Here is a 27,442-nt window from a genome sequence, read left to right as displayed (position 1 = left end):
GTAGCTAGAGCATTTATTTTGAATCTTGGACGCCTAGTTCAGATTCTTCTCTGTGTGATTGTATCAGGATTGATTCCCAGGCCCATCAGCTTTCAGTAATAGTTTCAAAAGCAACATAGTTCTGGCAGGAGGATATACCTTTTGGAGATAAAATTAAATCATCACGCATCGGCTGACCTGTGGTAACTGATATCTGCTTGGCTCTGATTATATACACTGTAATTCAAATTAAGTCTCACCCATCTGATTCATGTACTTGAAGTCCAAGTTAGCCCTACTTACTTAAGCAAGAAAGAGACATGCTCAGCATTTCTGTATCTGTCGATAATTTAATTGCTGCATCCTAAAATTTACAGTGTCAGTCTACGAGAAGCAGATGTCCAGTTTTTCTTAATAGGCTTCATCAAATGTGTGCAAGTACAGCAAGGAACAGGGGAAAACAAGAGTACTCTGCTCCTTGGAGGTGGAGGAATGCAGTGGAAGGTGCTCTCTTGCATCTGGCTCTCTATTAGATGCGATGCAACAACCTTAATGGCCCACTAGTTACAGCATGTATTTTGAATCTTGGAAGCATAGTTCAGATTCTTTTCTGTGTGATTGTATCAGAATTGATTCCGAGGCCTATCAGCTTTCAGATGATATTTGTGATGCCTTCATTCATAGGTTAGATTCTGATACTTATGTCTAGTTACTGTGTATAAAATAGTTCAAGAGATAAAAAAGGGTAATAGTGATTCTATAATGCAGAAGTTCAGAAACTGCTACTGCAAAGTAGGTTTTTGAAAATAAAGAAAGTAGCTAAGAGTAGACATCACACTATTTTTATTTTATGATATGTTATGATAGGTAAGTATACAATGAGAATTTCTCTACAATTAGATTTTTCAGGAGTCGCAGGCAATTGCAAGACCACCTACCTGCCAAATTATTCAGTAGCATCTGTGTATAAGTGATGATGCCAATTTATGGGATGGAGAATGTGCAGAACTTGGGACTTCGTGGGCAGAAATACAGAATTTCATTTGTAGGACAACTTGAGGAAAGCTTACCAAAACTTTTTGTGTTTTATGCACCACTGCATAAAATCCTTTTTATTAATGGAAGTTGGCATGCAAATTGCATTGATATTTCTGGATTTTTTTCTTTGTGTTTAAATGCCAAAAGTGTTGGCAGAAATGACTGTTGCCACTCAGCCATCAGATCAGTTTAGAGTGTGAGGAGGCAGATTGAGAGACTCCGTTTGTACGTGGCATTTGAGCTAACTTGACCTGTTGTAGTTTCCAATGATTGTAGTGGCATTGTACACTTAGTTTCTATGTTGCCACAATTCATTTCGGAAAAAAAGTTTTTTTCCCATTAACTTCTCATAGCATCATTACCTAGTAAACTTCCTGACAACCAAACCACCATGCATCTTTTAAAATTTTTTACGAGTCCTATTTTTCACTGAAGTCAGTGACTCTGGTTATTGTAGAAGTTACATTTAATTCTAAGTGAACTACTTGCTACTACCTGTGTGTTGCCATTTCCCTAGGTTCACTGTAAAGAGCAAATTGCAGCTGTGTGTGTACTCTGTGGAAATCAGAAGACCGTTCAATACTCTGGGTTAAGTTACTGTGCAAGAGGAAAAGCCTGTGTTTCCAGACAGAGGGAATCACTCATTAGCAAAGAGGATACTGGGAACAGAGGTGTAATAGCCATTTTTTGCCCTTCACTGTGTGTTCAGTAGAATGGAGGCTACAGCCACCTAGAGTTCCTTGAAAAATGATAGTTTCTTATGTAAATGTCCAGTGACAGAACAAACTAATCCTTTTGGTTAGTGGTATCAAAGACTAACCAGGTAGTATAATAAAATAGTACCTGGTAGTATACTACCATATATTAACCATGTAGTATAATCAATCTTTATCCCTTTTGAATCTGTGCCTGTTCCTGAGAAGCTATTTGAACATCCAAACAGTACTTGGGAATGAAAGACTTGAAGTACCATACAGTGGGCTGCTTGAAGATGTGGAAATTAAGGAAAATCTACTGGAAGCATCTGAGCTTCTAAAAGGGTTTAAAGCTTAAAATTTGCATCCTGCTGAAGTACATAAAATATCTCCTCTGGGATGTTCTTGAGATTTTCCGTAATGTACTAAGTGATGTTTTTTTTCCATACTGCTCTGAAGAGATGTGCACATGCTGTGGCATTTTTCTAGTTCTCTGCAACCAGAGCCATGCTTTACTGGATATACTCCCATAAATCTTTTGAATAAAATAGACCTTTTGACAGAAGATCAAGAAGTCTAGAGAGTGTTCGACTGTTAGCCATTTAGCAAGAAATGAATCATGCAATTTCAACCTGGTAGGGAATGTTTAATGTAGTTACAAATCTTCAGTATCACCAAGCTACTCCTTTCTTGCCGGTTTTCAAACCAGGGACTTAAATTGGTCAATCAAACAAATTTTGCTAAATGATTCCTTATGCAATTAAGATACACAAACTGTGAATCATACACATCTGCATCTCTGGAGAGTTTTCTTTTCACCACATTCCCAAAAGTGTTGATTTTTTGGAGTTCATTTTTTTTATGACAAACACAAGATAAGCTGCAGTGGGTATTTGAAGTGTGTAAGGTCCAAGTGCTGCTGCTTCTGAGGAAATAAATATGAGGAATTGAGTATGTTGGAGACTTTCTGCAGTTGTTTTCCTTTGGTATTTGTTTTTGTCTTGGAAATACAGCATTCTGAGAATTGTGTGGTGTGATCTGTTCTTGCAGTTATCTGTTAGAACTGTTATCTGTCTATATCAAAATTACTATTTGGCATACACAGTGTTATCACAGAAAGTACGCAGTATCACAGTAGCCCATTAAATGGATTTTTCATGGAGATGTTTTAATTTTACTCTTCTGTATTGCTTTCTGTTTGTCTTCATGGAGAAACAGAAGCTGTACCAGGTGGAGTTTGCAGGACTTCTTAGTTTTTGTTAATGTCATTTTATTTCAGTAAAATGTCTAGTATTTTAAGAAATGGTTACTTACTGAAAAATTATCTTTGCTTGCAACAGTATCATATATTTCACTAAAGCATTCTCCCACTTTGAATTCTGACTTGGAGTGTTTTGTGTTACTGGTATTGATAGGGAGAAGTAGACAAAGCAAAGAGGTAGAAAAGCCTAGTTAGATTTTGAAAATCAGTGTCTCAGCCTTCCATTGCTTCGGGCAACCTGTGTGCATGTAGCTGTGCCCCCAGCATGTCCCTGCAAATCAGCATCATGTGGTCTGAATTATTCCTGAAGCTACTTTTCCATGCAACCTGCGTATCTGCAGTACACACTAGCTCTGATACCTGACTTCAAGGATTTGGAAAATTGGGATATCAAAGATTTAAAAAAAAATTCCTTGTGAAAGCAAATGAAACTGAGACTGATACTGGCATGCTGAGAGGAATGGCTTTGTTGATATCCTGTCATTATTATTTGGAAAGCTATGATAACGTTTTAAACATGGCAGATACTTTAAGGTATAAATATTCCAGATAAGATTACACACAAAGCAAGCTTTAATCCACCGTGTATGCAATGCGTTGTGGTTCAGGTTTTAGTCATACAGGTATGAATAGTGTGTTTTCTCTTCAAGAGCTCTTTATAAAGGCAAGGAGGGGGCTCTGGGCATGAATTGAGATAGAGTTGGAAGTGTGTTTTCCCGTCTTATTGCTGCAGGCAGTAGTGTTCTGAGAAATATTAATGAGAGGAAGCGGATCTCGTGGTTAGTGACTGGTTGGAGTTGCAGTTCTTCCACGGTGGATTTTCTTTCCTTTTTCTGTATATTTTTTTATGGTCAGTAGGCAACTGTTCATGCGTATATCCCAAAGTACTCAGGCATAGGTACTCTTTAATCAGCACAGGTGCTGATAGGCTGGGGAGATGAAACTTGGTACCTGAGAGCATGCTGAAATTGAAATTCACGGGAGCTCTGTTTTGAACTCGTAAAGTGTACTTTGAAAATAAAAAGTGCACTTTGAAGAATTAGGCCTTCAAATGTTAAATTGGAGAGCCAGAATTGGTTTGTGCTGCTGACAATTATGACCTTTTCTGCTGTCTTATTGTTTTCAGTCTATAAAGTAAAGATGTTTATAAAATGTTTGAGTCATTTTAGCTCCACAGAGCGTGTTTAAGGGAGTGGCATCCGGTGTCTGATGGTGCCTTTTCAGAAAGGGATGCAATAAGCAGCATAGAAAAAACTGTTTAGGAAATATAATGATTTTGTATTTATCAACATTTTTTTTAAGAAAGATTTAGTAAATCTGTACTTAGATTAATCTGTTAGGAATTAAGATACACAAGCTGTGTGAAGCCTGTTCCAGGTACAGATACAACTTTAACAGGCAAGACCTGAAGAATGTGCTGCCTTTTAGTATTTTTTCTTTTTCTTTTCCCCTCTAAAATACGATTACTTTGTTTTCTCTAAAAGAGAAACAAAATGACACCTACAATGTTTTAGGTAGTGTCATCAGCACCCTGTGAGTAAGCCTTCAGGTGTCTCCCTCCGTTCTCAGTGACACTCAGTCCTGCTGTCCTCTTGCTTGTCCTGCTGTCGTCTAGCTACTTGAGTTCAGCTTTTCCCTGTCTCACATTCTGTCAAAACTGCAGTTCCTAATCTAAGTGGAAACGGTTGCGAAGACAATTACATACAAAATTAGTTTCTTGTAAAAGAGTGGACTTAGCAATAAAACCTTATTAAAAGAGCATCTTGGAAGGAAAGACATGCATGGGAAGCATTTAAAAGCTTAATGCATTATTAAGCTGAAACCTACCATAAAATGTTGTCTACCTGTTGTCAGCAGGTTTAGTACTATAAGAAATGCTTTGAGTATGAAGTGTTAAGACCCTTACAAGCTTCTTTGTAATTGGGATGTTGGTAATCGCCTGTGGAAAGTCATCTTTCATACAGCACATAGCATTTATGTTTTCTTTTTAAGCATATGTAAATATTTGTGTGTGCTTTTAGAAAACATAGGTGTAGGTAGAATAAGTAATTTCACGTTGTGACAATGTGCATAAACTTTGGTTATTTCCAGCTTATATTTGTTTCCTTGGAGGGGATTTTATTCTTATTTTTAAAAGATGAGAAGAAAAAATTACAGGAGGGGGATGTTTTGAAGGTTGTTTTTTGAATGAGTGCGATATGCTCCTGTGAGAGAGATGTTGATGAAAGCATGTTCATGGATGGGGAAAATATGGTTACAGGACAGATGGTTTTTTATGTCCTGCTCTGTAAAGATTGTGGTACAGCATTGCCTGAAAACATGTAAATTTAAATTAACTTCAGAGTACAGAGCAAGAGAACCTCTCGAGAGCCTCAGGTGATTTTTGCTGTTTGTAGCATAAATAATTTCTTTTATAATGGGAAGAATGAAATGCTGCAGTGTGTTCAAAGATACACAGAGCATGGAAGACAAAATGTGCTTAACAACAAAGAATGATACAGGGAAAACAAAGGGATGTGAAACCATTGCAAAGGCTTGATAATGTTTTCTTAATTTATCTAGAGATTACGGTATGCAGACCTGGTATTCTTCGGACCCTTGAAATTGTGTAGTGTGTGAGCACTTATACTTAAGAAGTTTGTTGATATATATATATAGATGCTTGCGTCAACTTTTTTTTTTTTAATGTGTTTATCCCTGTTGGGAAGATCAGACTATAATTTTCTAATAATGCTGATTTTGAAAAATAGTTGAGGGCTTTGATTACACTAGAATAGAATGGAATTTTGTGTAGTACGATAGTAAAAACAAAAAACAGTACTAGGTTTGCATTCATTTTGTCTAAACAAGATGTGCTTGAATACCAAGAGTTTGTTTTCTCTCCTTGTCTGTGCATATCTTATTAAAGGACATAAAAATGGCTATTCCATTTGAAGTTCTGTAAACCAGAAAGGTTTGTACTTTTTAATTAAGAGAGGCCCTGCTAAGGAAAAGGCTGATTGTACATTTGCCATGTTTCTGATAAATAACGTTCTATGAAGCCTGTGCCAGAGAGCATATAACTTGATTTTAAAGTTGAAAAATACGTGATAGGGATAAAAAATGTAAATAATGTGGGATAAGGTAGGAGAAAAGATGTTGGGCTACTCCATACCTATTATACCTATTACTGTTTACACCTGTGTCTGTGAAGGTATTTTGGTTGAATATTTTAAGTAATTCTTACTCCTGAGGGAGTCTAAGGTATTTGGAACAAGGACCTAAGGAATAAGGTTGTACTTAGATAGTCCAGATAACAAAGAACATTGAATCTAAAAGTTAAAACAGTCTTAAACTGTACATTTATATTTCTTAGTTAGTCATGTTAAAAAATAAAATCACGTGTGAAGCAGATTTCCACAGAACATACTTAGGCACTGGAAGCTGCTATGGACAGCTAATAGTATCTGTTATATTTTCCACATGGGCTACTTCACTGAGGAAAAAATGGTTGGTTTTCTGAAGCAACGAACAAACAGTTTTACCTTTTTATGTGCTGATTTCTTCTGATTGCTCATTCCCAACGTCTATACTTCAGCTGAAAGAGATAATTAATTAAAAAGAAGCTATGACAAACGAGGATCTCAGGTGAAGTGTAACTGCTTAGTTTTAAGTACAGTGAATTATTTAAGTACTGTGCTCAATTTGAGCCTCTGACATACCAGCATTGACAGTTTTAACTGGAAACATTCATTGTTCTTAACGTAAATCAGAGCTCACTGAAATGTGTAGGTGAGATTTGTGACTGTATTTTCTTTGAGACGGCTTTGCTCCTTTCTATTGCTTAAATAAGCTGTTCAGTAAAATATACCCACATACACGTAAACACACATGCACATACGCACAGAAGTGCTTTGAAATATAACCTCTGGGGCAAAGCTCTCTCTCTCTTCTCCCAAATTAGAAGGCAAAATATTTGGAGAGTTGGCTTCCTTGTTTGTTAGCTTTACCATTGACCTTTATTGTAGTCTGCAGGCAAGACTGAAAAATTGGCACCGACAGGTTGAATATCGCCTTTCCTTTTGTGGTCTGGCAGAACTCCTAAATTGTTAGGAGATGAGACCTGACAGCTTGTGCTATTAATTGGAGAACAATCTAACCATATTATGACTGACTTCAATCTAATGCCCCACATCAATTGACTCTTGTCATTCTCCAAGGATGCATCACTTTTTTTTACGCTATCACTCAAGACGTCAAGAAATATCATTACTGTAGGAATATAGAAAGTAGAGCCAACAAGGTTTTAAAGCAATTTTTTTTTTTTTCTAATGTGGAATGTATTTTATATAAGTAATAGCAAAGACTGTGGTAAAGGAAAATAAATTTGGCAGGCCTTACTTGGCTGCACTAAATCTGAAATAACCTGCTGTGTAACTGTGTTACTCAGTTCAGCGTGTGTGTGTTCTAGCTGTGACCAATGCCACTCCAGTTGCTGAAAACAACAAAAGACAAGTATATCCTGTATTCATGTGTCAGATTTTTTGTAAAATACATTGATTGCATTTAATTGTCTGAAACTATTTCTTTCCTGAATGCTACATTTATTTGTTAGTGAAATACTAATATTTTTCACTACAGTTATTTTGAAAGGTGCTTGATAGAGGTATTGTCTCCCAGGTAGTGCTTATTATCACCCCAAATAAATGGCTAGTTCCTATTACAACTTCAGTTCTTATGTACAGCAACAACCGCTGCACAGCAAGACTTAAGATGAGATTTGGTCTCTTTTCTCAAATGTAAATAGAATTTTCCATCGCTACAATTAAGTGGTAATTAGTTTGAGTTAAAATTCAAATTTAACTTGATTTAAAATTGACTGAAACAGTTACCTTATGAAAACAATCTCCTGACAGCTTTTTGTAACAATTCAAATTAAAAGAATAAAATTGTGACGTCAGAATTTTACTTAAAAAGTCATTTAATGATTTTATGCAGTTCACATCTGACAGCTTTTATTTTCTAGATCTCAAGAGTGGGGATTTACTGTTATCTTTTAGGCTCTATTGAAAGGAAACTTCAGTAATGAAGGGTGATACTCTGTATAATTCTGTCAAGTGCAACTTCCTTTAAATTGTCATAGAAAAAAAAAAAATAATGGAACTAAGGTTCTGCTTCCCACTGAAATGTTGTAATTTTGATACTGGTGTCATTAAGACAATAGACAGCTCTTACCAAAGAATCTAGTGGCACCTCAGAGCTGCTGCTTATCTCTGGCTTCTGATAGTAAAAACACAGTTTTAACTGCTTCTCAGGGAGGACAAGTGGAAACACATCAAATCGTAAGAGCAGTATGTATGTGTTCTCTGAACCCCTGCTGTTGTGGGTTTTCTGTGTGTGAGAGTCTGGAGTGGGGTGCCACTCCAGTTCCCAGTTTTTCTTTTACTGGTGTGAGAACTTAGATCAGACAGCGTGACACCAAGCTGTGTGGTTTGACATGCTAGAGGGAAAGGATGCCACCCAGAGGGACCTGGACAGGGTCGAGAGGTGGGCTTGTGAGAACATCATGAGGTTCAACAAGGCCAAGTGCAAGCTTCTGCACCTGGGCTGGGGCAATCCCAAGTACAAATGCAGGCTGGGCAGAGAATTAGTTGAGAGCAGCCCTGAAGAGAAGGACCTGGGGGTGTTGGTTAATGAGAAGCTCAATGTGAGCTGACCATGTGCACTTGCAGCCCAGAAAGCCAACTGTATCCTGGGCTGCATCAAAAGTGGCATGGCCAGCAGGGTTAGGGAGGTGATGCTCCCCTCCTACTCAGCTCTTGTGACTCCAGCTGGAGTATCACATCCAGCACTGGGGCTCACAGCCTTAGAAGGACATGGACCTGACGGAACAAGTCCAGAGGAGGGCCACAAAGATGATCAAGGGGCTGGAACACCTCTGCTATGAAGACAGGCTGAGGGAGTTGGGGTTGTTCAGCCTGGAGAAGAGAAGGCTCTGGGGAGACCTTACAGTGGCCTTCCAGTACCTGAAGGGGCCTACAGGAAAGGTGCGGAGTGTAGTGACAGGACAGGGGCAATGGTTTTAAACTAAAAGAAGGCAGGTTTAGATTAGATACTAGGAAGAAATTCTTTACTCAGAAGAGGGTTGTAAGGCACTGGAACAGGTTTCTCTAAGATGCTGTGAATGCCCCGTCCCTGGAGGTGTTCAAGGCCAGGCTGGATGGAGCTTTGAGCATCCCAAAGCTCAAAATTGTTTGAGGTGGGAGGTGTTCCTGCCCATGGCAGGGGGTTGGAAACAGATGGTCTTTGAGGTCTCTTCCTACACAACCCATCCTGTGGTTCTAAGGGTGTATGAAAAGAGCAGGTACTCTTCACAGACAGCAACTATTAGCCCCTTTGCAATTTTCTTTCTCCATTGTTCACTCCAGTTGCCTTAGATGTGACAGATCGTAAATATTTACATCACTCCCTTTATCTCGGTATGTTTCCTTGTTGCCCCCTCTCAGATAGCACTGTACGTTTCACCGCACCTTTGGATACCCTGCTAGAATGGCCTCTGACATACGAGTACGTGGCAGTCCATTTGGCTTGCTCTTCTGGATTTGACTTGTCTTTTTGCTAGTGAAAGAGAATGTTTAACATAAAGTGCAAGTCTTCTAGAAAGCTTGGCTTGCCACTTTGTTTTTCTTGTTTGTTTGTTTAACGTGGGGATTGGCTGTGCTTGAAGCTGCTGAGGGAACAGTATCATAATGACTCAGTTGAAAATGCATGGTAGTATTTTTCAGTTTGTTTTGAATGTTTTCACATGTAATTTAAACATGTGGATGAATCTTATGTAAGAAGGCTCTTCAAGCAAAAGAAATTCCTGTCAAATTCTAAGAAAGGTGTTACTTTACTGTTGTCAAACTTTAGTAAAGATGGATCTCTCAGTCAGCAGAATATGCTGTTTTTTCCTCTCATTAAGCAGTTGTATTGCTTTGGCAGGTACCAGCATTACACACAGTTCGTGGTACTTCACCCTAGACTTTCGGTGGTTTGTCTATACGATAACATTAATTTATGTTTTATCTGGTTTATCATAGAGTTTATTATCTAAACTACTGAAACAGATTGTGAGAAACTTGTTAATAGTTGTGTGTGACTCCTGCTGGTTTCTACAAGCCTAGCTATACTCCCATTTCCTTTGTTTCTGAAGGCTGCCTTATATCGGCTTAGCGGGGATTGGAATCCTTTACATGTCGATCCAAGTTTTGCTGCGCTTGGAGGTAAGTTGAGGGATGCTGTTCAATTAATGTTTGGGTGAACGATAATGTAAATAAATAAATAAATATATATATATATATTCACTAGGTTTGTAAGACTTTAAGAAGCTGGGAAAAACAGGGCTTTTTCATAGATGTTTAAGTCACCCTTAGATGTATTCAAAATTGTGTGTGACACCTCACTTTGAAGCATTGATTCCTGAAGCTAGGAATGTGTGGTATGGTGCTTGGACTCTTAACTGCAGTGGAAATCTGTCTTCTATTTTCACAGTAGAGTTTATATTTTGCCATCTTTATGTATGTGCAACCTCTGTTTTCATAAGCAGATATAATTCAGTCGACTTTCAAAAGCTTCAGAAGGAAATACATAACATTTTTGATAGATGATTCCATCTAAATGATTTTGAGATTATGTTGGTCTTGGAGGATTTTTTTTCTGCTTCTTTTTAGTCTTCTCAGTCCCAGTAAATAAAAGCAGAAAGAGCAGAGAAAAGGATTTTGGTAGCACTTTCTTGTAAAATTGCTTAACTGGACCTCTTAGTAGCACAGGAGGTTGGTCGTTTACGTAATGACACATAAAAAATCCCTACAAAAGGAGTAAATTTTTTCTATGTACCAAGAGCACTGGTGCTTAAAGTGAAAAACAAAATCAACTCTGTAGGAGTTTGTCTGAACAGAAAAATGCTGGGTTCTGCAACTGTGGCAGTCTCCTAATCAAATACCTGTAACAGATTTATGCTTAGATTAAAAACAAATTTACTGAAGAGATCATCTCTAAGTATTTCTTCTAGTTATGTAGAAGGTTTTTTTGGGGGGTTGGGGGGGGAAAGGGGGGAGTATATTTTCAAATTCGTTCTTGTCTTTAAGTTCTGTGAATGCTGACTGATGTGCGTTGGAAAGCAAACGTTAAGCTTAACACACTCAGGTGGTTCCAAGCCTTCCTGTAGGCAATGTTTCACAGAAGATACTAAAAAAAAAACCACTACATGTGTTTGTAGTTTTGTGCCTATATTCCTCTAGCATGTGAATATTTCTAAGGTATTGTAATGTGAAAACAACATTAATTTTGCTTTCATTTTAGGCTAGGTAAAAGGTAACTTAAAGATTTTCCTTTGAGTTTGTGTTTTTTGTATCATGAAAATGCCAGGGAAAATACGACTGAACTGTGTGTCTGTTGTTGAGCTTTTAAGATAGTGGTAATTCTTGGCTCTTGAGTGGTGAACTGAACTAAGCTTTTAAACAGCTGACTGTCACTCCACCATTTTGTATGTGAGATACTGAATGCTGATATCATTACAATTTATAATTTGTTTTAAAATTGACTGCAAGGTATTTTTGTGCATTCCAGAAATACTTTGTGTTCAGGGTAGAAAATAAAAATGTTATTAAAGCATGCATATTCAAATACTTCACCAGAAAGAAATGACAGAATGATCAGAATGAAATAGTTATTACAGAGAGAAAACAGACTCATGCTCCTTTCAGCCTGCCCTTCTGTCACGTCTCTCTTCCTAACCTAACCAGTCACAATTTCTGTTTCTCATCTGGCCTCCTTGTCTTCCCTTTGGGCTGTGTCTCAGAATTCCCATATTTCCCTACATTGAGTACTGGCAGCTTTTCTGTCTCTGTCTTGAAGGTGGTTTCTTTTTCTTCTGTATCTTCTGATTCTTCCTTAGGCCAGTCTTTCTTCTGTCTCTCTTCTTTATTTTTCCACCCTTTTTTTGTTTTTCTCCCAGCTGTTGTCCCTTGGAACAACTTTTCATGCTATGCAGATGCTGTGAGGAGTCGCTTAGAGCTCAGGAAAAACAGATTGTGACAGCTGAGAGTGGCAGATGAGTTCCAGGCAAAGCAACTATTTTCAGAGCCAAATCTGAACAGACCTGTCTTAAATCTATAGACTGTTGCAAGCATGAACAATTTTGTTCACATGGCCAGTCAGGTCAGAGCAACCTGTTAAAGGATCAGAACATGGTCAGTACAAGCAGTATCTTTAAAACTTTACTGTTGTGCTTTAATCTCAGGCCAGTTTTTAAAGTCTTATTTTGTCAGACTTTGGCTGGACTGGAAAAAGATTCATTGCTAATATAAAATTTGTCCTTTGCCAAGATTCAGCTTCTGCTCCGAAGCATGGTGTTGCAAGGAAGCCTGACCAAAAATGTCAACATAAGAAATGTACAGCATTTTATTTTATTTTATTTATTTATTTTTTTTTGTTAGGTTTGTTCAGAATGTCTGAACTTTTCCTTCTTTAGGAGGGGAAAAAAATAAAAAAGTTAATCCTGAAGCATGTACTAAATACTAAGGCATTTGTCAACTATAAATAGGACTTCAAAATGGGAAACATCAAATAATATTAATTAAACCACTTATCCATCCTTATAATACCTCTTAGCATCCATACACATCTATTTAACTGTGTATCTGGTGTGTCCGTGCACGTATACTAACACAGATGTTCTCCTTAGTTTCACGTTGTCACCTCTTCAGAAGGGTCTCATTCTACTTGTGAGTCTAGCATATGCAGCGTTGAAGTGTCAGTTCTCAGTGAATACATTCCTTCGCCTCAAGAGGAAACAACAAGTAGTAACAGATGCTTCTTCAGTAACACAGTCTTTTTTTCTTTTTTTTTAACCTAATTTAAAGAACATTACTGAAGGAAAATATTATGAATAAAACATGGATATTTGTAGAAGATACATGCAAACTCCTAACGCTTCAAACACTAAAATGTTAATTTTTGAAATAGGATTTCAGAAGCCCATACTTCATGGACTATGCACCTTTGGGTTTGCTGCTAGAAACGTTTTGAAGCAGTTTGCAAATAATGATGTGACCAGATTCAAGGCGATCAAGGTCTGTGGCTTCATCCTTAATAGTTCATTACCTTAATTTAGTCTTAGTGCCAAAAAACTGTGGCAAATTCTTTATGGTAGGAAAAAGTTTTGTATTGTTCTGACTGCCACAAGTGCTTTTACTTATTATTGCATGCATTTTAATGCCTCTATCTAGTACGTCTACTTAAATATTTAGATATTTTGCATTGCTAGTTGACTCATTTTCTCTTTTATTTCTCATGTTAGTAGAGCCTGTGCTTTTAAGCTTTGTATGACACATCTACTTTTTTTTTTTAAAGGTTCGCTTCGCAAAGCCAGTCATTCCAGGGCAGACTTTACAAACAGAAATGTGGAAGGAAGGAGATAGAATCCATTTTCAGACCAAGGTCAGAATGCAGTCACCTCTGTGACTTTTGTGAAATGTATGGGTTGTGTAAAAGATTGTGGATATGATGGGAAGTGAAAAAAGCAGCTTATGAAACACACAATTGAAGAAGGTTCTGGAAAGAAATGAATAGAATTGAATATTCTTAATTATTAATGAATATTTTTACTTATTTCGTTGTTCCACAAAGATTCCAGTAAAATATCAAAAGCATTGTTATAGCACGTCTTTTTCTCCTTGTATTAAATAGTTAGCAGAACTCATTTAATTGTATGTGGAAAAGAAAAAAAAAAAAGTAATTCTCAAACCAGTGTAGTTTCTATTTGTTTTCTCTAGTTAATTTTAACCTTGTGCTTGCATCTTTTTTTTTAACATTTATTTAGATAACATAAGTGAACTGTCGATGGTTATGTTGATGGTTAGTTAATGAAGGTGAACTTCTAAAAGTGTAGATTAAATTTAGTTAAACTTCAGCTGCTTTTACACAGATGAGCTTACTTAATAACAGCAGTTTCATAGCAGCTAAACATATTAAGTACAAAAACCAGATCTTACTCTTCTATAAATTCACTTATTATATTACACAACTTTCTTTGTTTTGCTGTTAGCATTTTGTGTGAGTATTCTACAATAGTAGACAATACCATTGGTAGGAGAAAATACTTCGTGTAGAGGTGAAAAGTAAATTGTCTTGTTTTCTGTTGTAGCATGCTATAGCACTAGCATTTTTTTAAACTGTGATTTGCCACTGGTATTTTTCAGTATGCATAGGTTTATGCAGATGCATTCTATATTGCTTTGGCTAGCCAAAGTTTTGCTACTCCTGTCTGTAAAAATGCAGACAAGCTGTTTATCAGTGAGTACAACAGCCCCGATACTGGCAGCTAAAGAGAGGATTAGGCAGGCAAATCTAATGAATTTATAAAAATTATCAAATCATTTCTAATGCAAGTTGCAGTCTAAGATGCCTGGAGATACTGAAACTGCAGATGAACCCCTGTCAACTTCATATTATATTATATTTTATATAACCTTCCATCAAGGAAAACCATTTTAGAAGTGTTTTCATCAGAGCTATTTGGGAAGTAACATTAACAGTTAATTTATAACAGAGGAGGTAATTTTTCAGATACATAAGCTTTTTAGATAACTTTTTAAGCAGAAAAATGTCAATATCTTTTGGGATAATTTGTCAAGAAGCAATTAGTTGTTTCATTTACAGAGACTTTTGCAAATGGTATCATTACTAATTTGCTTTACAATGCATTTGTGGTTATTTTTCTTTTTCTCCCTGGGACCTTTATATTTTGCTTTCTTAATGTGTGAGTTTAAAACGTAAAGAAGGCTCCTTCTAGTGATTTTTTTTTTTTGCCAATAAATGTAATTTTTCCCCTATCACAGGTCAAAGAGACTGGAGACATTGCTATTGCAGGGGGCTATGTGGATATAACTTCAGCTATCGATAAGCCTTTTGATCGGGAGCCTTTGAAGGTAGGGGGAAGCAACAGAAGCCTTGATTTTTAAAGCAGCATGGTTAAGCTTTCTTTTTGCAAAAAACATGGGAAAAATATTAGAAACATTTGCTAGTCTTATTCACAATAATTAAGTGAGTATGAATGCAGAAAGGTGAACGCACGCTTTGTTTATTCATCTAGAAACTCATGGATCTATTTTGGGGAGAAAACACTAATATTTTAGGATACACAGAATAGATGATGCAGTTTGAAGTGCATTCTACCAGTTGAGCTGTAAAGTGAAGAAAAGAATAAGTGAAAATGAAATGATGTACTCACAGAAAAGAGTAGCTTTGTCATTTGAATTATTTTGAAACAAGTCTCTGGGTACTGTTTATGCATGTCACCTAACACACTACACTTTGTAGTGTAAGTGTATAACTTGTCATCAGTTACACACAGATGGGGTACTAGTATATACTTGGGGTACTGGATTTGCCTCAAAAGACAAAATTGCCATGCAGTACTGAGGATTTTTAGAGTTCTTAACATGGTCTCTAGGGTGCACAGTACATTGCCTTAATAAAATTCTTTTATTTATTTGTTTGTTTGTTTGTTCCATTGATTTTTGCCTGCAAAGGATGAGATGAAACTTTAATGCATTGAACTTTATGAAATACTATAGCGACATTCATGTAAACCTTGTGATATATTCCTGGAACCTGTTTCTTTTTACTGATTGTGTTTAGTCCTCTGACATTCTGAACTGTTGCCAAATCTGTGTTTGAGATTCAAACATATAAGCATTAGAACTTTTCAGTGAAATAATTACATGGGTTTATTTAATATGGGCAGATGAGCTTTTTTTATTATTTAAGCTTACTCTGAGAAGTTAAGGTGCTTTGGCAGAACTCTCCTGACTTTCTAAGGCAGTCATCCACCAGGGAAAACCTATCTGAATGAGTGCAGGTTGGTAAATTTAGATGTCACCAGAAACCACGTTATATCATGGAAAATGTTTGTTAACCCTAACTGTGGAGACGACAGAATTGAAGAGTGAGGAGTATTACCTCCAGGTGTATGGGTAGGTACAGCAGAAAAAATAAAGCTATGAGAACTTCTTTGCTTCAATTCCAGTTGGATGAAGAATGTCACTGGTATAGTTTCCTGAAGCATAGCATTTAATCCATTAATTGAAGTAAAGCAATGAAAGGCTTGCAAAACATCACACGTTTGGAAAAGTTAAAAATGTGAATATAACTATTCTTGCTCTCAATTGATGAGCATACCGTGACGCGCTGAATTGTGACCATGTTTGTAGCGCAGCCTCTGAAAATCTTTCACATTCTATTAAAGTAACATACTGGTGAAAACATTTTTTGCGTTCTGAAAACTAACATGCTGTTCAGTCTGGAAAAAGTGGCAATGGTTATCCTTGAAGTGGAATAAAGGACAATTTAAAAACTGTTAAAGAACCCTAATTATAAAGCTTATTTTAAATTACAGTGATAAATGACAAAAACTGTAAAAGCAAGAGATGAAATAATTCTCAAGCAAGAGTCCATGAAGCATTTTCTGCTTGAATGTACTCTTTAATGCTGACAATTGCTAAAGGTAATTATTTGTGGTGGAAGACATCTCAATTACTCTCAATAATTCTGCAATAGAGACTTTTCTGGACACAATGCTTGAACTGATAGTCATATTTTTCCCTTTTGAACAGAGCTTTCAATTTTAAATTCTTCATATTCTGTTTTTTAAGACTGCAGGGCTGCAGAGTGACCTTGTGTTTGAAGAAATAGGCCGTCGCGTCAAAGAGATTGGAAATGAATTGGTAAAGAAAGTAAATGCCATATTCCAGTGGGACATAACTAAAGATGGAAAAACAGCAATGCAATGGAGTAAGTCATAGCTTTTGTACAATGTCCTGGTGCATTTTTTTAATGAAGCAAGATTAGTTATACTTTTTCTCATTCAACTGGTATCTTGAAAATAAGCTTAAAGTAGTAGATGAATCTACTAAAAATCTGCCTGTGTGCTGAATACACAAGTAACGAGGATGTCAGGTAATGTTCAATAATGGAAGTTACTAAACTTTTTAAAACCCACCATTATTCTATCCTTCCATCCCATTGTTGTGGATGTGATAGCGAAGTAGTTGCTTTGCAGGTTAAACCTCAACATAATTGAAAACACAAAGCTAAACAGAGGCAGGCATTCAAAAGTTTTATTTTCAATTTTAGTCAACTTTGTCCGTAGAATTTCACTTCTCTAAACCGCATTTGAATTTGGCCCAGTGGTTTTTTAGTTGTTCTTCTGTGTAAACTAATTGCAAATCAGTTTTCTAAACATTATGCTAATTTAGCTTATAATAATTTTGAAATCTCATTCTTAAAATAAAATTGTTCTTTTGAGATTGACATCCCATGACATATGAGCAGAGAAAAATATGAAATTAAAATTAATTTAGAATTTGGTTCTTGTAGGTAAATATGGCATACTCCTTCACTCTGTGTTCAGAGTTCTTGACATACTGTAATTGGAACAACTGAAATGTCAGGAGGTGGATTAATTTGGGGGAGTTTTTTGTTTTGTTATAGGCTTTGAGTTAATGCTAATTATTTCATTATCTATCCTCTTTTTAAGCCTCTACTTCTAAGGGACTCCTAGGACCTTACAAGTAGTGCTTGTGGTACTCTTGGGCTACCTGCTAGGCTCTTTCCTTTATTAAATGTGTTACCTAGTTGTTCTGGCTTGTCTTCTGATCTTTTGACTTGTCACTAAGCACAGCTTAGTGTTGTTGTGAAAACTGCAGCAATTGACAGTGCTAGAAACAATCTGGGCCCTGCAGCTCATTGATGTCTCACTTGATAATTGTAGCTCCAGCATCTTCTGCTAATGTCCTTGAGCTTTCCAGATCTGTGAGGAGCGTGGGAGGGAAGCAGATGAGAGAAAGCAGCGGTGTTATGGACTGCTGTAAAATTCTCTGTCATCTAAGCAGTCATTCTAGTGTTTCCAAACTTTCAATTTATATTTGCTTTTAGTGTTTTAATTGTAACTGTAGCCTTTTGATCTCTATTCTGCACAGTAAGACAAGATTATTGTTTATTACTTTAAATTAAATAGGATTTGTGAACTCTGTAACTGTTGTTATGGAGGCACTTATGATGATAGTGCTAATATTAGTAACACTAGTCTGTTTAATCAGCAATGACCTTTACTTTTATTTAGCTTTCTGTAGGTTGTGTGAAACTATGGATATAGAAACACTGGTCTTGTACTCAGGATATGAAATTTTGAATAGATCATTTAGTATTTGAAAAATGATGAACTGTATACGTTGACATTTGATCTTAATTAATGTTTTTTCTCTAAAGAAACGAGCTGCTCTAATTTAAGAGGACGCTAAAAATGGACACAAATCAATATAGATTTTGGCAGTATCAAGCCCATAAGCTTAGCAGTGCTGGATCTGTTTTTCAAACAGAATTGTCATTAGAGACCCCACAGCTTTGACTTCAGCTTCTGCAGTTAGCTTTAGTACCTAAAGCATGCTTTGGTCTCTCCTGCATATTTATTACTGTACAACGATTGCCTCTGTTGTTTTCAGTACTTATAAAATATTTATCTTTGTTTAGAGCTAAGCTACTTAATTTCAAGTTCTCTTTCCATAGAGAGAAGACATAGCCACAGAGATTTATTAGCTGATAGTTAATGGCTCTCTGGAACAGTAGTCAGAATTTTCCCCTTCTGTTGCTTTTCATCATGTCTCTGAAGGCACTGCTGAAGGCAAAAAATACTTCTGTTCCTTTCCAGTTCTTGGAAAAATAAAACTTTTGTAGAAAAACTGCAGAGAAATCATTATGTGTGTTTGATTGGGAATGCCACTGAATTCACTGGGAAATTGCTTAATAATTTATGACACAAGTGACTCCGGGCAATGAAGAGTGGGTGACACTTGGTTCCATTTGCTTTGAGAATGAGCCTTGTGTTGCAGTTACTTATCCTTTGTGAAGCAGAATTTAAAAACAAACAAAACAAAAAACAACATCAAGAAGACACGCACAAAGTCTGACCCCTTGATAGCTTTATCCTAAGGATGGCAGTCTTAAAAAGCAAGGCAAAACTCATACCACAAAAATTAGACTCCAGTTTTTGGACTACCTGCTATTGAACTGTATGGAGTTTTTGTCTGTCAGTTTGGGCTTTTTTTATTACTACTCTGGCAAGACCATCTTATGAAGAATAATAATTCATAGGTGTTTTATTACCTTAATGTAACATTTATGTATACAATTAAAAACAAAATTTTGAAAGATCGCTACTGCTTCATCCACTGAAACTGTTTAATTGTTTTTCCACTAAGTGTGCAATACTGAAATTTTGTGTATTTGAGAAACTAGTTAATTTTAAAAAGGGACTTCAGCTTTAAGTTTCATTTAAGTTGTGTGCGTGCAATATTGAGGAGCACCATGCCTGTTTATCAGACTTCTGCTTTTTTGAATGGATGAAGTCAGCTGTGTAATGGCTAGCGGAAAAGCTGTCACCTGAGACATCTTCAGCTGTTGCTGGTAGCTGTGGAGCTGCTCTGGCAGTGTGAGAGGTGCTTGTCCTACCAAGGCCACTGGCAGCCTGAGGTTTGTCAGTTCAAGCACTGACACGGACACACCAATTACTATCAAGCTGCCTGCTGCAGTGGTACTGCAGCATGCAAGTTGCAGTGATGAGATGGTAGCTCTAGCAACAGACATAGGGGAGGCTTGTGTCAAGGCCATTTCCTGCTGCATCAGACAGCTGTGGTGTTTGACTTTTACACTTTAAAATAAGGCACCCTCTTTGATCTTAAATCATTTTGAAAAGCTAGAAATGTTCTGCTCTGATGCTTGGAATCTGTGCTTGTTTCAGCTTATTTCTTTCATTGCTATTTTATGATCACTTGTCTGCATTTTGGTGCTGTAGTTTAACCCCAGTTATGATCTGAATATTCTATTCTGAATATATGCTGGGAGATCAAAAAAAAGATCATATGTTTCTAATACCTTTTTTTTTTTTCCCTGTGAAAAATGAACAGACAAAATTCTGGGGGTAGTTTTGCCTGTCGGTAAGGAATTAATTTATTTCCCCTCTTCAAAATACAACTGTATTGATTATCAATAAAATTACAATACAATGCAATTACAATACAAAAATACCAGTGGTTTTGATTAGCGTTCAACAGAAAGGAAAACTTAGTTTCTTAACAAGCTTAAAAGAAAGGAAGCGGACAAGGTGGTGGTGGTGGGGGAAACATGTCAATTAACAGGAGATGATCCTTCACGAAAAAGGCAGTATTGTTACAGAGCTCTCCTTTTGTGGATGCTGTGATTATTATTTTTTTCTTTTTGTGTCTTCTTTAGCAGATATAATGATACTGTTTAAAAAAATAAAGTGGAAATGGAAATCATGGTTTTCATGTTTCTAGGAAAGAACATAATATTAGATAGCTCCTCTTAAAAAAAAAAAAAGGTTTTAATTTGAGATGGGTTAAGGATTTGATGTGATTAAATATATTTTTATCCTTGGTACCACAATCATGTAGTATTTACAGACATGCTTGTGCTTGGAGAGTTTACAATTAATTTTAGATGTGGACTGATAAACAGTGTCCTTGAGATTTGGATGTGAAATAGAGGAGAACAGGGCTTGCAACAGTCGATTATGTATTTTATTCAGAGTTCTTAGAATTTCCTGAGTCACAATTTTTTAACTCTAATTTCATGTCTTCTAAACTTCACAATGCTGAGACTGACTAATCAATATAGTTGATGAGATACATCAAAACTGCTTTTCCAGCCGGTGCTTAGTAGAGGAAAAGAGGGTCTGTTGTGTCTTATGAGATGTCAGGCATTTTCAGCATCTGGCTTTCCTTATGGAAGAATCTGGGAAAGGTAGGGACAACCAAAACCTTAATGCGTGCATAATGAAGCACAAGACAGGACTCATGCTTTTGTAGACACCAATGTCATTGAAGAAGAAGGGGGAAGAGGTGTTCCAGGTATTTGAGTGGGGATTCCCCTGCAGTCTGTGGAGAAGACCATGGTGAAGCAGGTTGTTGTCCTGTAGCCCATGGTGTACCATGGCAGAGCAGATTTGCACCCTGCAGCCTGTGGAGGACCGCATGCCACAGCAGGTAGATGTGCCCTGAAGGAAGCTGTGGCCTGTGGAGAAACTACACAGGAGCAGGTTCTCCTGGGGGACCTACGGGGGAGAAGAGCGAGGAGAAAGGAGCACCAGGGAGGAATGGCTGTGGACTGACCACAACCCTTATTCTCCATCCCCCAGCACTGCTCAGAGTTGGGAGTGAAGTTGAGCCTGGGATGAAAGTGGTTTTGCTTGGATTTTGTTTCTTGCTATCCTACCCAAATTTTAACTGGCAGTAAATAAAATTAATCTTCGCCAAGTCAAGTCTGTTTTGCCAATTACGGTAATCGGTGAGTGTTATTTCCTTATCTCAACCCACAAGCTTTTTTGTATTTTCTTCACCTGTCCTGCTGCGGAGGGGGCGTGAGAGAGGAGCCAGCTGAGCTCAACTCAGGACAGCAGGACTTGCCGATCAGTGCATTTTGTGTGGCTCAATCTGAGCTCACGTAGCTCACACTGATATGGTTCATCACTCTGCTAGCGTTTGAGTAGAGGTATATTTTAAGAGCTCCTTGTCAGTTAAGGCTGGTTAACCTTAGGAGCTGGTATCCCTTGTGAGACTTCGTGATAGCCTGGACCTATGTAACCCATGGGAGTGAAGTTTAAAGGCTTGCTTATGATGCTAGACTATATAGTAGATGTTTGGGATTAAAGGGATGTTACACAGCTCTTACCCACCATCACAGAAGGTATAGGAAAACTGTTGTGGCCCTAATCCCTGGCAAATTATTTTTTGCTCTTTTTTTTCTTAAGCAAATTTTCATCACATGAATACTGTGAAGCTTCACAACCAAAATATTTAAGGATTTTTTTTTTTCTTCTGGCATATGTGTAGGGGAAAGTGATCTGGCAAGAAGCAGAACTCATCTGTTTTGTTTCACTAGCTGTGAAGAGTACAGAAATAAAACAAAAAATACGTAAATGATTTTGAAGAGGTCATCAAGTCTATAATGTTACTTAGGTTTATTTGTAACTTGGACGGTGGTATCTTAACTACTATATGTTCTAGTTCTTTTTATGATGGACAGGTAGATCGTTCATTTTGTGCTCAGTAATCTTTTTTCTTACTGTCAAGTTAGTGATGTCCATTAAACCAATCCCTGAAATTACAATTCACCTTAAAATCAAGTGGATAATAATTATCTGTTATGTCACTTTTCTCACTGAACAACACTGCACACTCAATTCTCTTTGTAGTTTTGTTATAACTGGCTAAATATTACTTAGATTTCAAAAACTGAAAAGCTTAACTGTGTCAGACAAAAAAGCTATTGTCAGTCTGTTTAGTTCACCTTAACCTTTCAGAAATATTACTTGAAAAAAATAAGCATGAGGCAGTTTATGCAGAAATAAATCTCCACTGTTAGACACGTGTCTTAAAATTTGGCAACTAAAAGAAACTGTTTGGCAATCTTAAGTCTGTGATTAGAGATGTCATGTCCTTTGGTAATGATTTTGTTTTGTGCTTAAAAAAGAGGGGGCCAAAAGGAAAAGGTGTAAAGGGAAATGCTGGGTATTTGCAAAATCTGAGAAAGAGTTGGCAGAGCACATCCTGTCAAAATACTCTTCTAAGCAAATGACACAATACTGGATAGTGTTAGCCTTGTAATAGATTATTTTGGCGGGCCACTTGGTGTGGGAAAATAACACTCTGAAGCTCCAGGCACTTAGGAGAATTTTTGGCTTTACAGAAAAGGACGACAGATGTTTGGCAAGGCTTTAAATGCTCTTTCCACCAAGCACAATGTGCTACACTGCCTGTTGGGCAAAATATGGAAAATGCTACCATGTATTTGAAATCTACCACGTTCATTTCTCTGAATATAGGATGCTAATTTAAAATCCTCAAACTTCACTGCTAATACGAAGGTTTTGCATTATTTGCAGTCATTATTTCTTTTGACTCTTTGTTTAAGTGTTTTGTGCTGTTTGCAAGAATTTCAAAATGTCAGTCCTTGCTGTAAGTTCCTCTACCCATTAGCTAGGTTGTCTCTACAAGGCTTTTAAAACTAACCAGAAAGCTGAGATTTAACTGAAAACTTTCATAATAATCCATTTTTTTATTCCTCCAAGACAAGTTTTAGTATTGAGCAATTGTCTGTTTTACTTTAAATGGGTATTTTCCTGCCTTGATGTCAATAGATTTTTTTCCTTTCATCTACTAAAGTTCTCACCCAAACTACTAACAATCTTCTCCCATGCTGTGTTAAATTATATTGACGACAATGAGATTATTAAAACCAACGTGCATGGAACCATGATAAAACAAAATAATAGAACTTACATGCATGTGTCCCTTAATCATTTGCACTGTTTAAAAACATGCTTTAAGGAGAGAGACAAGTATAATTTTCTATTTGAATATCAAAAGTTGAATCTAGCACAGTTGTTGAAGAAGCAGACACTGGAAATAATTAGGAAATTTATGCTGTGTTTTTTTTTTTTTTTTTTTTTTCTTCTTCTACTGAAGACTAATGTCTGAGCTACAGAAACATCAGTGATCTTAGAGAAGGGAAGTGCAATGCTAATATCTAAGTTTTGTCTGTTCATAACAATGAAAGGACAGGTTTTTTTCCAGGTGATGTAGGGATTGTTCTCACTTAAAAGTTGATTTTTGACTAAATTTCTATAGTAGGGATTCTAAATTTCTATGAAACTATGTGCTTGTGACTGAGGTATGGATTTGTTAACAACTGTATTTTTGATTGTCTGTAATGGCTTGTGTTACCTGCTCTAAAAAATCAACTACAAACTTCCTTAATCTCCACTTTCTTAAAAGAGTTTGAATTTTGGATTTACTACTATTTCAATTGCTTGCCTCCTGACCTAGAGGATGAAAATACTTGTTACTATCTGCACGATTAACTGTTGTTAGAACAACACAGGTACAAACAGTACTGGAATAGATATTTTTTTCCTAATCTGTTATTTTATTTCATTAAAGAAGAATTTAAAAAACAAACAAACAAAAAAAACCATTCCATTTTTGAGGTAATGGCGTTTGTTTCGACTGGATACTTTGTAATAGTAGATATAGAGGGTAATGTTCTTTAAACTGAGAATTTCATCTTTATTTTGTTCTAAAACTGTCTTTGCTGCTCTTTCTCAGCAATTGACTTGAAGAATGGCTCTGGGGCTGTTTATCAAGGACCTGCAAAAAGTTCTGCTGATACTACCTTCACTCTCTCAGACCAGGATTTCATGGATGTGGTGCAACAAAAGACCAACCCCCAAAAGGTGGGTGTCATTGATGTACTCACTTGCATGGGAAATTACTGTTTACTTTAGTTCAGTTCTGAATCATGACTGTTTACATTCCAAGACACTCAACTCTGGATGTTTGACAGTGCATACCAGATTCAAATTAGGTATTAGCACATATAACCTTGTACTAAATTAGTCAGAGGGCAAGGTAAGGAATTTATGCCATCTTTACTTCTAAGGGAGACAAAGAAATCTCAAATGACATAAATAAAGCCTAGCAGTACAAAGTTATTTTTTTAGTTTTTCTGGCACTTCACAAAAAGATTTGAGGGTTCATCAGTTTTGCCACTCAGGCTGTTTTGATTGGTTGTGCTACAGGAAATTGGTGTTTGCTTCAGTGCTTTGATTTACTGCTACTACTGCTGTAAAGAAAAATCACTGTCAGTGCATGAATGCGTATACATTGAAACTGGGCAAACTTCACCCAAATTAGATAGTTTTTAAGGGGAACATTTAAGAAAGGCTTCTTTCTTAAGTTGGTACTTTCAGCTTCTTGGGGTAATCAACTGCTTAAAACTACTAATTTTACCAGTGTAAAAATGCCTTGTGTAAAAATAAATTAAACTCTCACAAGTTTAACGTCAGCTTACAGATTAAAGCTTGAGCACATGAAAAGTTTAATCAGCTCATTGTGTATCAAACAGTTTATTTTCTTTGATCCCAAGCAGAAGTTCTTGGGGACTTCGTTTTTTAAAATTGGAGACTAATGTTGGTGGCAAATGTTTAAGTCCTACATACCACATAAGTGAAAACTTTCGTGATCCCCTGTATATAGCAGTAGAGTAGGGCATAACCAAGATGTTGACATGTCATCTCCAGAAAGCTAGAAAACAATGATTGCAATTTTAGGGATATTATCTATTCTTAGGCATTATTATTTCCTTGGAGTTTCTGTGAAGTTTTTCATCTAAAGAAGCTCTGTGTATCTATTCAAATTCTGTTCTGTTGTCTCTCTCTTCCTTAATTGAATGTATTTCAAGTTAATGGAACTATGCAAAAGCATGTTGTTTTGAGAACTTTCAAAGAGCTCTCAAATTGCAAAACCACAGCAAAGCAAAACGAGTTTAAAAGAAAAAAGCTAGATTGAAACAGAGTATATAGCTCTTTGAACTAGGGACAATAAGAATGCGATGTACCAGCATTTCAGAGAAAATATTCATTGATCTCTAATTCTGCAAATACAACAAAATCTGTTCTTTGTATTGTCTATTTTTTGTATGTTTGCAATATGCTATGTATAAAGCCATTATATTTCCTCAGAATATGCACGTGTGTATTGTGAAAGTTCCCATTTGGAATTGTTACAAATTTGAACAACTGGATGTCTTTTTCATTTAGTAAGACGAGGATAACTTTTCTTGCATAGGGAAGAGAAGACTTGGAGCTTTGTTTTTGTCAGCTTCCGCAAAAAAGTTTGCCTTATACCAGATGAAGTTGTCTGTGCTACGCTTAGGAAAGAAATGGAGGCCACTAAATTTTTGTTCGACTTGGTTTTGCTTTCTTTTCTGGTTGGTAAACTAGAACTCTTTCCAGTACTCTAGAATGAAAATGGTGATTCTGGATGCCATTAAATTGGACCTTAGATTGTGTTTCTTTTAAAAACTCCAAACCAGTAGTAATTGTTCACTGAAGGCTTTCACATAAGCATTAAACAACCACAACCTTCTTTGGCTTTTTTTTTTTGGTGATAGCAATTCTTTGGATTGTGCAGTTGAATACACTTTTTCCTTTCTTTGCTTTTTGTAGGCATTCTTTTCTGGTAAACTAAAAGTGAAGGGGAACATCATGCTGAGCCAGAAACTGGAAACAATCCTGAAAGATTATGCCAAACTCTGAATTGCTCAATCATCTACCACAGTAGTGAAGAACTTCAGAAAACAGAAACTTCAATTACTTCAGAAGCAATGATTAAAACACTTTGTAGACTACGTAATGTTAATGTACTGATTCATTAAACTGCTAATATACAAGCTGTTTTAATTGCTGTAGACACAATTATGAAATAACCGTAACCATTAATAGTGTTCCTTCTTTCTCAGCATCAGTACAGAATCATACTTTTCTCATTGTACGTCTTTATCTGAATAAAAGGTATGTAGTTCTTACAAAGATGCATATATTTCTATATTAATTCTAATGAAAATTAAATGAATATATCTCTTTAATATTATCTATGTGTCTGTTAGTTCTCATTTATATCACCTTACTTAGACATCCTAATTTCTTTGAACATACTGGCTTGTAATTAAAATTAATATTTTTTATCTTAAGCTCCCACAGTCCCGATGAAAAAACTGGAAAATGGAAGTCTGTTCTATTTGTTTGCATCTTGTCCTTGTTTTTTTTTTTCTCTACAGAAGATACTTGAACTGTAGCTCTGCCAACCTGTTTCAGGCAGTCACTTTTTTAATAAGTTTCTGTTATAATTTATACAGAAATTCAGTAAGGCTTTTTGAGATGGATGCCTCATTATTTTAATTAGGGGTTTTTCACACTGAACTCTAAAGGCTTTCTGTCTTTATTTGTTTGAAAAAACAAGAGAGCATTTCCAAGCGCATTTTTACTAAAAGAATTGCTCAAGTACTGCAGAAGATGCTTTTAAAAACAGGTTTGTCTGTTTATTAACTCTTTCATGCTGGGGAAAATTTGTTTTAATATGAAACACTAAGAAACAATGATTTGTGACTACTTAAGAGTATAGGACAGCTGAAATTAGAAGAGGTAGCTACCCTAACAGTTGAGAGAGTTGGTGTACTGCTCACGGCATGTACATGCTCACTTTTATAATCTGCATCTTTCCCACCAGTCTCATTAACGCTTCTTGCCTGTAAATACCTACTGCTGAGTGAAGACAAGGATCATGAGTTTTTTTTTATGGGGGGCCAGACTCAAATGTTTGTGGTGTTTTTTTTTTTTTTTTTTTCTTTTCTGTTTTTCCAACTCAGTGTTATTCTCTGTCTCTTTGAGGTAGTAGAATTAAATGATGAGGTCAAATGAAATGGAAGTTGTTGTCAGATACTTCCAGAAGGACCTGGATAGGCTGGCAAAATGAGTCAACAGGAACTTCATGAAGCTCAACGAGAAGTACAAAATCCTGCACCTGGAGAAAAA

The 27,442-nt window shown here is 36.5% G+C and overlaps 1 protein-coding gene across 1 annotated transcript in view; it reads left to right on the top strand.

Annotated features, from left to right (window-relative positions):
• The window catches only part of HSD17B4 (hydroxysteroid 17-beta dehydrogenase 4), a 60,905-nt gene extending 34,404 nt beyond the window's left edge, over nt 1-26,501 (top strand). Inside the window, exons 18-24 of the mRNA XM_084305480.1 lie at nt 10,148-10,217; nt 12,961-13,067; nt 13,348-13,434; nt 14,835-14,924; nt 16,650-16,788; nt 24,177-24,304; nt 26,078-26,501. Of these exons, the coding sequence (XP_084161606.1) occupies nt 10,148-10,217; nt 12,961-13,067; nt 13,348-13,434; nt 14,835-14,924; nt 16,650-16,788; nt 24,177-24,304; nt 26,078-26,167 (711 nt within the window). The 3' untranslated portion in view covers nt 26,168-26,501. The remainder of the gene's footprint in view (nt 1-10,147; nt 10,218-12,960; nt 13,068-13,347; nt 13,435-14,834; nt 14,925-16,649; nt 16,789-24,176; nt 24,305-26,077) is intronic.
• Nucleotides 26,502-27,442: the final 941 nt, after the last annotated feature.

Source organism: Netta rufina (genome assembly GCF_964035555.1).
Source record: "Netta rufina genome assembly, chromosome: Z".
NCBI classification, from domain to species: domain Eukaryota; kingdom Metazoa; phylum Chordata; class Aves; order Anseriformes; family Anatidae; genus Netta; species Netta rufina.
Note: the sequence above shows the minus strand (reverse complement) of the source record. Positions and strands in the feature narration are given on the sequence as shown.